The sequence below is a fragment of the Poecilia reticulata genome, chromosome 17, assembly GCF_904066995.2.
Source record: "Poecilia reticulata chromosome 17, P_reticulata-male-v2, whole genome shotgun sequence".
Taxonomy (NCBI): domain Eukaryota; kingdom Metazoa; phylum Chordata; class Actinopteri; order Cyprinodontiformes; family Poeciliidae; genus Poecilia; species Poecilia reticulata.
In genome coordinates this window covers 25,541,215-25,555,515 of record NC_088846.1, presented here as the reverse complement: position 1 = coordinate 25,555,515, position 14,301 = coordinate 25,541,215, and the positions used below count along the sequence as shown (strand labels likewise).

General features: G+C 40.5%; 1 protein-coding gene across 2 annotated transcripts in view; it reads left to right on the top strand.

Annotated features, from left to right (window-relative positions):
- The window catches only part of kirrel1b (kirre like nephrin family adhesion molecule 1b), a 99,564-nt gene that overhangs the window by 77,721 nt on the left and 7,542 nt on the right, over positions 1 to 14,301 (top strand). Inside the window, exons 10-14 of one of the 2 annotated variants that reach the window (XM_008433976.3) lie at positions 4,394 to 4,494; positions 8,873 to 9,089; positions 10,405 to 10,512; positions 12,093 to 12,220; positions 13,716 to 13,826. In XM_008433976.3, the coding sequence (XP_008432198.1) occupies positions 4,394 to 4,494; positions 8,873 to 9,089; positions 10,405 to 10,512; positions 12,093 to 12,220; positions 13,716 to 13,826 (665 nt within the window). The remainder of the gene's footprint in view (positions 1 to 4,393; positions 4,495 to 8,872; positions 9,090 to 10,404; positions 10,513 to 12,092; positions 12,221 to 13,715; positions 13,827 to 14,301) is intronic. The other variant, XM_008433977.3, reaches the window with a different exon arrangement.

Genomic DNA, 14,301 nt, shown 5'->3' with positions numbered 1-14,301 from the left:
TTTCCTTCAGTAGTTCTTGATGCAGCGCCCCCACATGGCAAGATAGTGAACTGGTTGCTCAAATGATTTGGTTTGTTTGGCAGTGCAGTGTGAAAGTGAACCTCGCCATCTGAAAATGTAACAAATAATGCAGTTTTGGTTCCCAATAGAACCCAGTCTACCAGACTATCAGTTGTGAAAACACCCAAAGATAATAAAAGTGCATGACAACGAGTTTTTAGCTCTTAAATTAAATGCAGGTCAAACGGTGGTTTGGGTATCAGAGCAGGTTGGCTGCAGACCTGCAGGCTTTCAGTTCAAACCCCACTCCCTTCCTTCCCAGGGACAATCAAAGGGGCAGGAAGGGCATCCAGTTTAACACGTCTGCCAATTCTGAGCGCATGCAGCTGTGGAACGAGTGAGGCTGTGGGGCAAAAGGGCAACAGCAAATTACGTTTGTTTTAAATGATGCAGAAGGGGTTCCAGATCTGACTCTATTTCAGATGTGTGCGAGTGACTATAAAATCTAAAAGTCCAGAGCCTTAAAGAAATATTCATACAGGTTAAACTTTGTGCTTGTAAAGTGTAGAAATGTCAAACAAGAAATGGATCTTATGCTGTAGGCTACCACAGAGTAGATGACATGGTTCTCTAAATTTTTAACAAATTTTAAAAAGTTGATATGACAGGAATTGAGCAGTCATTCTGAGACATTCACCACCAAGTCTTGAGTTGGAGTTATTTTTCAAAGAAGATTGAGCGAAAACCTGGAGACGTGCAGAGCTAGTGGAGATACTCTTACAAAAAAAAACACAGTTTTAATTCCACCAAAACTCAGAGGATTGAATACAAAGTAAGCAGCACTTGTCAGATTTTCATTTGTAATCAGACATTTAATATATCCTTCTGTATTGTGCAGATTTAATTGAGGAACCTTTTTGTAAAGTCTGCAGATGATTATTTGGTGATTTTCTGCAGTTCTGACAGGTGAAGGCAACAAATGTGCTGCACACAGTATTAAATGTGAATAGGTTCTGTTGACGTTGCCTAACCTGTTCCTCTGCAACGCTGATCCAAACTGACAAAATACAATAAATATTTCCTCCAGCCCAATATTTTGCAGAAGCCAGTATTTTAATATCAACTAGCTTCATGATTAAACTTATTTGAAATTACAAAACCTAATCCCCCAATTAACAAAGACTAAAAGATGACCTGTGCTTCCTTGAAGATATTAGGAAAAGTCTATACAAAATATGTTCACTACATTTTTTGCACAAAAGCTTTCTTGAATAACAAGATTTTAGTTTACTGCGTTCTGCATGTTTTGAGCACCTTTCAAAATGAGCTGTTCAAGGACCTCCTGTCACTTTAAATCGACATAAGCTGCTGCTAGCCACGCCCCACACCTCAACGTTTACGCTCGTACGTGAAAATGGCTGCTAACGGATGTGCAGTTTTACAACTGTACATCTTTGAAAAGCAGAAGTAGAGCCTCCTGCACAAACAAGAATGCAGCAAGTAGTTCTTAGGTAGTAAGTCAACACCAAAACATTTGTCTTTTCCAGCAGCCATTGTACGGCGGTAAAACCAGCTGACTAAATGCCCTGCAGTTCTGCTGGGGTTGCTAGGTGAGAGAGGCAGCGCCAGCTGATTTGTGACGTTACATATGGAACACCAAAAACTTCTTGCCAAAAAACATCTGGATGGCCTTTTTAAGCACCAGAAGCAAATGGAAGTACAAAAATATGCAAAATATTAATTTTGCACTGTAGCTCCCTTTTAATGTGAACAGAAACATCACAATATCCACTTCCTTTTTAGTGATCACACAAACCCGGCTGCATCCTCTAAGAGGAGTTATTCATACTTTAGCAGAGGGAAGTCACTGCATATAACATCAGCCGGCCCGGCACAGCTAACCATGTCCGACAGCTTTTGCTGGGTCAAGACTGCAGTTGACACTTGGTTAAACACTGCCCTGCCACAGATACTCATGAGCTTAGCTTCGGATTTATATCTCAGCTTTGGATTTCCCCTGCTGGTTTCACAGCTGCTTTACTGTTTTGTATCAAGCTTGATCGGATCATATCAGGCTTTAATTGTGCCCCCCCCCCTGCAGCAGCCGAGTCGCGTCCTTGTAACTTTTATTTAGTCTTGTCTCATCACAGAACAGGAGACTGTGTCACAGTCACTGCATTCACACTGTTTTATTCAGGTTGACAGAGAGCGACAGCGCTGCTGTAAGCAGATTTTATGTGACTTTGCTCAAAGTGTCGGCAAAACCAACAAATTACAAAATCTTGCCTCTGCTGGAGTTTCATAAGTTGCTTTTGAAATAATAATTTTTTGTGGAATAATCAGACTTAAAGGATTCTAAATTTAGATTGGATTCAGATTGTGGAGAAAAAAAAAATGTCTGAACAGGTTTTTTTTTTCTGACAACTTGCTGCCATAAATGTTCAGTGATTATTCCTTCACATTCAATTAACAATGCTCTGACACTTCGAATGCAGGGGCTTCTCTGACATGATGCTGACTGTTATGTTAGCACCATTTACCAAATTTAAGAGATGTGAAAGGCCTGAGGCAGCTGGAATGTGCAATAAATAGTTTAGCAAAGTCTGCTGCACTTATTTGATCCAAAACATTGGAGGTAAAAGTCTTACAGGTGAGCATATCAGATCTGTTTCCCAGCAGATGTTGCAACTTTAAGGGTAGAATAAGCTCAGAAGAACTGGTGAGATGCATAATCATCCTGCACAAGTGGATTGCAGCTCTTTTTTACATGTCCTTGCTTGTTGGCCGACTGAGTAATTCAATACCAAGGGCCATGCCAGAACAGTGTCACTTTAAAGGATTTACTGAAGAGAGTTGAAGACGTCGTAGAAGACAAAAGTTGGTACGTTTTGATGGAATCATCTGGAGTCTTTCTGCTCAAAGCTACTGAGTTTGAGAAACAAATGGGGATTCTGTTTCCTGAGCAAAGTAAGAAAATCCCAGATTTCTACCTATGGAAAATGTTAAGAAATATGAGGTAAAGGAGGTAAGAATGCATAAGGGAGATCTGGGTGATGTATGAAGGATTATTGTTGGGAGCATAGAGATGCAGGATACAGTTAAAGATGAGAGAGGCAGGAATAAGACATGGTGAATAAGGTCAGTATCAATGAGGGAGGTGTGTTTGAGAGAGGATGGAGGTTGGGATGAAGAAAGGGGGGGAATGAGGACTGAGGTAAGTGGAGATGAGCAACATCGGAGATGGATATGGGGGCTGAAGGGAATTAGGTAAGAGATATGAGTTAATGGGCCGGGATACTTGGGAGGTGGACTGAGTGCAGACGTCCACCAGACATGACATGGACCACCGTGTATGCGTAGTCTGTGTCAGACAGAAACTGCTTGATGGAGAACAGTGTCAAATTGTTTTGTGTGCAACACCAAGCTCATAGGGCAGAGAGTAGAGGGTGGGACAGGAGTGGATTTTCCCTCCTGTCCCATCAAACTCTCACAGAAAAAATATTTATTCAATCCCGATCCTGGGAAAGGGTAAAAAAGACTACATTTCTGTCCCATCCCACTCCCGGTAAAATGGCTCCCGCTCTTGTCTCGCTCCGATTGTTTATCTTCATTTATTCTTTCATCACTAAATTTTATCAGGTCATACTCCTGTAAAATGGGTCTACTTTAATCTTCAACTAGTAGCAAACAGCGAGCTATCGCAAGAATCGTCACAGTCATGTAATATCCAGCATGTTCTTCCATAATAAGCTCAGGAACATGTCTATCTTGGAACAAACGTGAATCTACGTTTCCTGGCTTGACCATTTCAGAGCAAAACTGAAACTTTGCTCAGGACTTCGTGTTGCCAGCAGCGTCTGGCACCATCCACCTGACCTCTCCCACCAGAAGTCAAGAAGAGACTGGCAGCGTATCAGCTCAGTCATTCATGGTTTGATGTTTGGTCCTCCATTGCTCTTCTTCTTTGAATCCCAGCAGAGTGCAGCCAGCGGCAGCACTGTGGGCTTCTGGGTCATGCAGTTCTTTTAAGTGTAGGCTGGGTTAAGAAAACTAAAAAATGGCGGCACGTCATGGTAATTTTCTCTATTTTATCGTTCCCGTTCCCGTCTGCTCCCGTTAACTTTTTATCCTGACCATCAAAATCACGTGGTTAACAGTAAAATTTAATCCTGTCCTGTGGGAATCTAGAAAAAAATGTCAGCCTGAAGTCGAGCAACCAGTCTCGAGAGCGCATAGCGTGACTGGTGCTCTCTGCAGCAGTGACAGGTGTGCGGCGGCTGCCCACACACATCACATTTTCCTTCTCCATTATTCTTTTGAATGTGATTTAACCTCAGAGCATCTCAGGTGTGTATGAGTAATCCCCTTTTCTGCCTTGTCGTGTCTCTCCCAGGCCCCCCCATCATCTCCAGTGATCCAGTTCAGTACGCTGTCAGAGGTGAAAAAGGAGGGATCAAGTGTTACATCGCCAGCACCCCCCCACCTGATAAGATTGTAAGTCCATCCTCTGAAGCTGTAATCTTCTCTAGAGTTGCTTGACCTCTTGTGATTGCATCTCCCTCACAGGGAATCCTGATCAAAGCTCCCAGCTCACCTGGAAAACACTCTCTCTCCTTAGCTTGTGTCACTCGGGGTAAAAGACAAGACGGAGGCGACACTGTTCTCCAAGAGTGTCACTAGTATGTGAGAACAAGCTGTTTCTCCTCTGTAGAGGAAGGTGGGACTCATGAAAACAGCTGCTGAGGTGTGTGTTTGAAATCAAAGAGGAGACACACATCCTCCCGTTGAGATGAGACTGAAGCCAACACAGCAGAGAAGATTATAACAATTCAGATACAGATTCCAAAATGTTTCATTTTTAAGTGACATCGAATGAGAGCTTTCAGCCTAAAAATCATCAAGTGGAGAAAATCGTTTTAACATAAATAAAAAAATCTTGACATCTAATTTGCAGCTTTGCAATAAATGATAACCAATTTCCCACAAATCTTTCTTCCTTTTCTTTGCCAGTAGCCCAGTGCTGAAAGTAATGACCTCTACAGATGTAGTTGGTCATTTGGAACGCTTTTTAAGCAGTAACGCCTCAGTAAGTGCCGCTGCAGCATTAAGGGAGGCTAAAGTAATTTAATTAATGGAAAACAGAGTAGCTGCAGTAAGCACTAAAGGGCACCAGGTGGCAAATGTGAGTGGTCATTACAAAATAGCTGGTTGGTCCAGATCCTCTGCCAACTGGAAGCAGAAGTCTGTCATTTCCATAATCTACTTTTGAACTTTAGGAAAATGGAATTTATAGCCATTAAATATAGTACATTTTGTTTAGAAATGTACATTTAGACGATATTCACTCCTAGAAATGGATTGCACTGTATATAATAGCAATTGTAAAAAGCACATTTCTCCAGTTTGATGTTTGCATAGCAACAGCTCCATCCCTTGGACCCACATTTCACTGATAAGAAAGCCCACCTTTATTGTAATAGCTTCAGAATATTCATAGCTTTTCATGCTTTTTTTAAAGCCTTTCATTCTGGTAGACTTTTCTTATGATATGTCAAAAATTAGAAAAATGTGCCTGAGGAATATGAACAACTTTACGCATCTATTTCTCTAGATGCTTGGACCAATCTAGTGTCTGCAACTTAAGTGACCAGAGAAACAGAAGGAGAAATGACCAAAGCTGTGCACTTTGCTCCATTTTCTGCCCCCTCTGCATATGGCTCATTTCTGCACTAGAACTCCAGAGCAAATTGTAGACTCAGACTTCCATCTGTTTTTGGTGTCAGCTTGCCACTGTTCTCTCTTCAGCAGCCCTAATCATCGCAGATGCAGAAGTGATCATAGAGAGGGTGGAAAATATTTCCTAACAGAGGTTTCCAGATGTTATGTGGATGGTTTCATTTCTTCCCTGCAAAATTGTGAAAAACAGTAAAATGATCCATCCAGGCTTTTGGTTTCAATCGCAGGATGATAGCTTTATACTTCAACATCTCAAAGACAATCAGACAATGTCTGTGATTAACAAAATGATTTGCTAAAATATCAAATATAAAAGAGCATATCAAGTTTACCGTATCTTCTGTCCCTGCTTTGTGTTTTTGTTTCCCTTTTTCTCCCCTGTCTGCATGTGACAAACAGTGTCTTTAAAGAATCCAATGCAATTTGTTCTGCTGCTGCCAGACTTTGTCTACCTAGGCAAACCGTATTATCACAGAGAGGCGATATTTGCTTGGTTTAGCCATTTTTGGAGCAGATCTTCCTTTGTGTGCTGATTGAGAATTAGATGCCGCTGCAAATTCTGAACTGCAGAGATCTTGCTAAGCAGATAGCTTTGTAAATTTGCCCCCACAGCATTATAGACAAAACACAATAAGTGAGGTTGCAAAAACATAAATGTTGTAGATATCAGATACATCATGGCAACATTTATCAAACCTCAATAAGAGAAGAATGACCAGTACAGCGTTGCACTATGAAATAGTTTATGTTCTGAGATCCACTTGAATGCAGAAAGCTGAAATTTAAACGGGGTTTGAAAACGAGCTCTGAAAGAGATCAGTGACGCTGCTGACCTGACAGCCTCGGCCGGATCCCTTCAGAGTTTAGCAACTTTGATTCTCCGTCAGCTCTCGTTCTTGGCTGGAAGAATTTACAGCTCTCTGCTGGAGGACTACAGTCTTCCTGCTGAAGACTGGGTTACCAAAAGGTCAGATGCATAAGAGGTTGATGCCAGGAAGTCAAAGGTTCAAAGTGGTATTTTGAAAACATTTTTAAATATTAATGGGAAGTGTTGCAAAAAAAATATGCCCCTAGAGTCACGTATAGTTTTCAAGAAAAGTCTGTTTGCTGAGTTTTGTACATTTGGAGCTGATAACGTGAATTTTACCCTCTGACTGCAGACTACTCGTAAAAAATAGATTCATTGTGATCCAGGTTGTCACATTTTTCTCAACTCAGTATGTCGGATGAGGCTGCATGGATTAAGAGGTATAGATAAATGATGAATAGATGCGTTGTGTTCTTCTAAACAGCTGGCAATGCATCAAATATTCTGTGCCTACTTCCAATAATTAATGTGAATGCTTCCGGTAGAAGTTTTGTGCAGGTAAAAGGAAATAAAACTCCTTGAGAAACTGTTTATACAGCCAGAACTTCTCCAAATTTGCTCACTAATCTTCTCAAACAAACCTCTGAGGCCTTCAGGGAGGGGAAGGATTTATACTGAGACCAAATTACACACAGGAGAAGTCTTTACTTTACCTAACAAGTAACATCTCAAAGCAACAAGTTGCTCAGGATTTATTTTGTGGTATCTAATTAAATTAGTTGAATACAAATACAAGCCACAGTTTTAGCTTTCATTTGTTAAAATGAAATTTTCTGTTACTTAAAATCCCAAAGAAATCCAGTAAGGTTCTGAAAGTAGCTCAGGTGTAACTTTAGTTGGAAATCCGTCACACTTCAAGCAACATTACATAAGTATCCATGGTTTAATTTTGATGTATTAAACAAAGTGTGTCTTTGTACTCATGTATGATTGAAAGGAGTGCCTCTCGCTTTGCTTTCTCGGAAATTTGTAATTTCATTTTCTCTTCAATTTTTCAGAATAAAAATGGATTAAGCTAGGTTTTTTTTTTTGTTTTTGTTTTTTCATTTCTACCTTTTCCTGGAAATCACTGGAAGCGATGCTTGATAAAACTACAATTTATTCTGAACTGAATGTTTTATAAGATCCTGGCAGCGTAATATGTTATTGAAACCATCGAGAGGAAAAATAGAGGAATCTTTAGCCGTAACAAAAAGAAGCAACAAAGGGGGAAAAAAAATAAATCCATTATTTCAGTTTGACGTCTAGAATGAGTGAAGAGGGTTGTGGGGGAGCAATAAATTGAAATCAGAGGAAGAGGGATTGAAGGAGAGTAAAATTTTGTACCTTTCAGCGTCAATTATCCAATTGTGCAGTGCCGACGTGACAGAAATCAGAGCTTTTAGAGCGATTCAGCCCCCTGCTGCACTGCCACCGAGCCCGGAGCGTATAATGCGATACGACATTATAGTCCAGGCTTAATGCAGAGACACGGGGACTCATAAAATATGGAGTGTGGTGCTGTGTGCGTGTTCAATGAGGCAATGACAGACTCAGAAACAGCAAAAAAATAAATAAAACAGCTCCAGACAGAAGCGATGCAACATAATTATTGTTAGAAAGAGAGATTTAGAGGAGTCGACAGTACAGACGGACAAAAGGACGCATTAGATAAAACTGTCAGGAAATAAAAACGAAATATTGGCGGGATTTTGGATTTGTAACTCACTGAGTCATCTTTTTATTTTTTTCAACATCATTTAAAAGGAACATAAGCCTAAAATATGGCTGGATGCATATTTGATGCTGTAGTGCTCCATATTTAATATGTTGGAAATTCCTCCTTGGCACATTTTAAGTGGCAAAACCTGCTTGAGATTTTAACACCCATGTACACCTGCTGCAGCGTGTTATCTGCCTTCTGATTCCTTCATGAGGAATTCATTCCCTTTCCAGTTCGGGAATTTGCAACATGACAAATGCAGGTGTATTTAACCTTCATCAACCCCAACACAATCAGTTTTTTTAATCTTTATTCTTGATCATGTCTGTCTTTCTAGATGTAATTTTTTTTTTGTAGTTATCAATTCTGGAATGAAGTGAAATTAGCATTATTGATCCCTGAGGGTAAATTGCAGAAGCAAAGAATGGAGCGTAGATAAAAAGTTTAACATATTAGAGATTTGAAAGTAACTCATACAAATCTCATGTCTCTTCGAAGGAGCTGTGTTCAAACTGTAGATGTTTTTGTGTCCCAATCTGAAGTCGGTTTGGTTTTGTTTTCCACAGGTTTGGGCGTGGAAGGAGAATGTTTGGGAGAAGGAGAAAGGCACTCTGATGGAGCGGTACACGGTGGAGCAGAGCAAACCCCAGGCCCAAGGCGGCGCCGTCCTCTCCACCCTGACCATCAACAACGTCATGGAGTCCGACTTTCACTCCCCGTACAACTGCACCGCCTGGAACTCATTTGGACCTGGAACCATGATCATTACCCTGGAGGAGAAAGGTATGCTGGATCCAAATAGTGCTTGCTTACATAAACAGAATCAAAACCTGTTTTCAATCTTCAGGATCTCCAGGATTCACTGAATGTCGCTTATCGCAGAATTTTTTAAAAACTTGATTTTCCTGTATCTGTTACTACTTTAGTGCTGCATTCTTAGTACTTGTAAAATTTGGTTTTGAGTTTTATATCTGCACCAGAATGTTTTCTAGTAATCTGCAGAATTTTACCTCAGTTTTCTGCCACTTCCTCTTACTGTAGGAGAGAAAACAATACTTATCATTAGCATGAACTCAAAAATCAATCTGTTTTTAACTGGTAAGTTTGAGATTATCATATCGGGGCTCTAAATCCTGAGGTTGATGTTTGATTTTGTTTGTAGGCATTTAAATATCCACTATGAACCCTTTGCACAATTTGGAGATGTGTGCACACCTGGCTGCAATAACTGAAGTTACATGTGGTGGCATTAAAAAAGACAAAAGACGTGGACAAACCTATTTTTATGAACCCATTTTTAAAGTATTTTACATTAAGTAGCATTTAACCATCAGAAAGTAGTTTAGAGTCACATTTAGTTGAATTAATTGCTCTAGTTTCAGTTTGTTGCTACTTTAGACAATGTGAGTCAATTAAAGAAGAGAAGAAACAAATACTAGTATTGAAAATCTAGTTGTTCATAATATGTGATCATATTTGCACAAAAATGCCAGTTCAAGTTAAAGCAGACTAGTTACATCCAATATTCTATCAATGTTGGATAGAAAACGTTGACAGAATATTAGAATGTTCCATCTACTGTTGATTTTTCTGTTTTGACTGAGTCAAAACTGTTGTGATAAAGCAAATAATAAAAACTTTAGTTTTAACCAGTTCCCTTTAGAAACAGATGAAGTTGTGTGACTCAGACGGACCACTGCGTGTTCCTCGTCTTTTCTTGGTGGCTGTTTTGTTATGAAATCTCAGATCTCACATTATATTGGAGAAAATGGTTTCTCCACGCTCTGTCAGTCTGATCCTGCTCTTATTCTCTGCGCCGCTGCATTCCACAGGCTTTAGAAAATCTACCAAAACATCTCAGAGAGCGACAGAGTTTTGGATTTATTCTTCACACACGTCCACTGAAAGCGTTTTCATCCCCTTGTCTGACGAGCGCGCCTTATCAACATAACCAGCCCTCAGAGATTCGGCTTTGAGCGAGGACACAAAAAGGATTTTCCCTTAAAACTGAGCAGCATCCTCGTTAAGTTTTTGTGCAGCAGCGAAGCCGCAGCTGTCCCTCAACCCCCGACCCTTCTTCTGCTTGTGTTCGTTTCAGATATTGTTCCAGTGGGAATTATCGCCGCTAGTACAGTGGGCTCCTCCATTCTGCTGCTTATGATTCTGCTGGCACTCGCCTTCTTCTTCTACCGCCAACGCAAAGGCAGTGAGTTGAAAACTGTGGTTTTTTTAATGTTTGTTTATGGACATGCTCACACTTACTCTGCCTGTCAGTCCTTCTTTCATCAACAACCCCTGCTCTGTCGTTTTTATGTTACACGAAGTTAATGGCATATGCCAGCCGCACAGCATTTTATTCAAATGAGATTAATGAATATTCATGTTATATGGCAATCGGCCTTAAATCGCCCACTTTATGTCTTCATTTCCTTTTGCTGACATTGACTTGCTTGATATTCTCTTGCCACTTGCACACGCAGGATAAAGTAGCGACATAAATAAGAGCTCTGAAACAAAAGCCTTTAAAGGTGAATGGCGTTTAAATCATGAGTTTCTATATGTGTTATTTCTATAGCCAGCGGCAATCCAATTAGTAATTATGAACACACACCACGCTTTGTCAAACCAGAGATCTAAAACCCCTGTTGTGGCTTTCAGATGTTTAATTTCGAGCTGCTACACCGGAAATAAAGAAACAGGAAAAGACGTTGAAGGTGACTGGCAGAGTCCCCAGAGGGATTTTCAGGGGATAAAAGTACATACTCTGGTTCAGAGCTGATAAACACGGCTACAGAAGAGATATCGTTCAGAAAGAGAAACTCAAACAAACATTGTCGTCTCTGCAGATAAACAGTCTCCTGTTTGTTGTCTGCGATGGAGCGCAAGACTTCACAGATGGGAATCTTTTCTTTTAAGGTTTCTGTTCTGGCAGCGGAAGGGAGTTGCTCATGTTGGCAAACACTGAGTGTTCGCTTGTGTAGACTTGAAAAGTGCAGTTCTTCAAAAATAACGAAACAATATTAAAGCCATGGAGATTTTTTTTAAACAAATGTGATGCTTAGTTTGTAATTAGCAAAGAAAACGTATAATTCTGAGTAGAAATATTCCATTTCCGCCTCTGTTTTTCTTTTGAGTGGCCCTAGGTCCAATATTTGCCATTTTGTTCAAACCTACTTCCATTTCCATAAACAAACCATGTCATATCCATGTATTTATAGCTGTAGTATGTAACTTTTTTTACACATTTGTTAGAACTGTCACCATATTCTGACAGTGTAACATGAGACAGATAATCTGTGAAAAGATCGATCTCCTCCGTGAACTGTCGCCATCTGAAGAAATGCACCGCTCTGACCAAAAACAACCAATCAGAGCCAGGAGGAGGGGCTTAGTGCTGTCAATCAAAACCGCTGTCAATCAATAGCAGAGAGCAGTGGTGGAGGTTGAACAGGGCCACATGGAGGATGATTAACAGCGCTAAGACCCTCCACCTGGGTCTGATTGGTTGTTTTCAGTTAGCACTGGAAGCACTGGGAGAAGGCAGGGGAGCTCGATTTTTTTTTAACAGATTACGCCCCATGCCAATCAAATATGTAAAAAAATATTGTTTTGTATAAAAGTTACATACTGCAGCTTTAACTGTTGTGTCCAAGTACATTTCTTTCATAGTTAAGAATTTTGATGCATTTTAACAGAAATCTTCCAAAATAAATCTGATTCAGTTTTGGGTTGTATTACCTCTGAGGCTTTTACATCGCATCGTATTGTGAAACATTTTTTTCCCAGGTCGCCGAGGTGTCACACTCGGTAAACCAGACATCAAGGTAGAAACAGTCCACAAAGAGACCCACAGCCTGGAGGAGGAGGCAGCCAACGTCTCTACAGCAACCAGAATGGTCAAGGCCATGTACTCCGTAAGTAGACTCCCATCTGAGTCACCGGGGGCGGCGGAGAGGAGGCGTACGGGTCATTGGCCTTAAATGTACAAATACACAGACAGTCAGGGCGACAAGGCAGGAGGGGTTCACACACACACCCACACACACACACACACATGCACACACCAAGGGAAAACTGAAAGCAGAAATAATCTTAAATGTCACACAAGGATAAGTATTCTGTTGAAAACACACAACCCCCATTCAAAAAAATAACAAAATTTGCATCAAGTCAATATCTTGTGAAAATATTCACACTAATAATAAATAAACAAACTTTAATGTATTTTGGGAGATTTTACCACTGCAAGGTTCAGCATAATCGGGAAGTGGTAGGAAAATTCATGGCTTCACGTTTTGTAACAATAAAAATCTGAAAATGCGGCATGCATTTTAACCTCTTTGCAGTTCCACATTTTTCAGCAAGTGTTTGTCAAAAACGTCTTTACCAGGATTTCACATCTACAGACGAAACCTTTGGTCCATTCTTTCAAAAGGTCCCTGAAACTGGAACGAAAAAGCACTTTTCAAGCCCTGACGCAGAGTTTCAACTGAATTTTTTATCTGCACATTAGATCCTGATATTTGCAGTAGTTACAGACCACATTCACCTTCTAAAAATGCTTTAAACTGCCTATTTTAATAGTTCAAACACCTGATATACCTTAATATGTACTAATGTTGACAGTGGAAACTGTTTTAGCTCTGCAGCAGAAGCTAACCTCTGCAGTCTCTATCACCACTCTTGGAGATTCAGCCAATCAGTGGCAAGGAAACTGAATGCCGCACCAGGATTGGCAGCTTCACGATGCCAGCCGATGTCGTGTCAAGTCACGTTGAAGTATTTCAGCTTCCAAAGCTGCATGTTCTTTTGAATATTTTAGGTATTCTGTCTTAAAAAATCCACGAAGAGGCAAATTTTCCAGGAAAGATTTGGAGTTATGTTCCTCAGAAAACTCCTCATATTAGTTAATTTGTGAATCCTGAACCAGAAGTAGATGGGGGAGGGGGGGCTGCAATGTGATCAAATGTGAACATTCTCAAATATGTAATTCACATGTGCATACTAATGTGATACTTGTGAAATTTACTACTTCACAAGATATACTTCTGTTACCGTTTCATGTCATCATCATATTTGCTGTCGTGCCCATTAAAGCTCCCATGAAGGCATAAAAGACCAACATGCAGCCATTCAATCAAAAATACACACTCACTTTAACATTGTGCTCCTTTTAGAAAATCTGTGGATGAACCGGAGAATCTAATCGGCGGCGCCCCTTTGAGAAGGTTTCAGACCGCGGCCCAGAAGCGTTTATTCTCCCCACTACTCTAACCGCTACTCGTCTTTCACTCTCTTGGGATGAAAAAGCTGAAACTCTGTTTTCCTCTTCCCTCCCTGTCGTCCTCTTCCTTTCCTTTCTTCACCCTCCCTCTTTCCGTGTGTGTGTTTCGTTGTTTGATGGTTTAGTTTTTGCCCTCTGTTTCCCTCTCTCCCTCCACTCAGCCATTCAAAGACGACATGGACCTGAAGCAGGAGATCAGGAGCGAGAGCGACACGCGGGAGGAGTACGAGCTCAAGGTGAGATGAGTCAGCGAAGGGGTTTTCATGTGCTGACTCTGGAGGTTTTCAGGAAAACAATTATCTGCAGCATCTTTGGCATCATTTCCTGCATGTTGCATGAGCTTTGTGGTCAAGTTCATCTCCCAGTTCCTGTAAGGTCTTGTTTTTCCTGCAGCACAGCATTTTCAAAACTGGTCAAAAGGTTCCTGTTTGCAACAACAAAACTTTTATTTATCATGACTTTTTAAACTGTGCTGGGAAACAAAATCCCCTCATTTTAACGTGTTTGTTTCATAGAAAGGCTTTTCTCGAAATAGGTCTTAAATATTTAAAGCCAAAAGTGATTCTGCAGTCGAGTACATCATTACTCTTCCTTTAATATTCTAAGCTAAGCTTAATATGAATAAATATTTAGTTTCTTGGAAATTTTATGGAAGTTTTCCCTTTGTGGTCTATGCAGAATCAGTATGCGTGACTATCTGAACATCTGTGG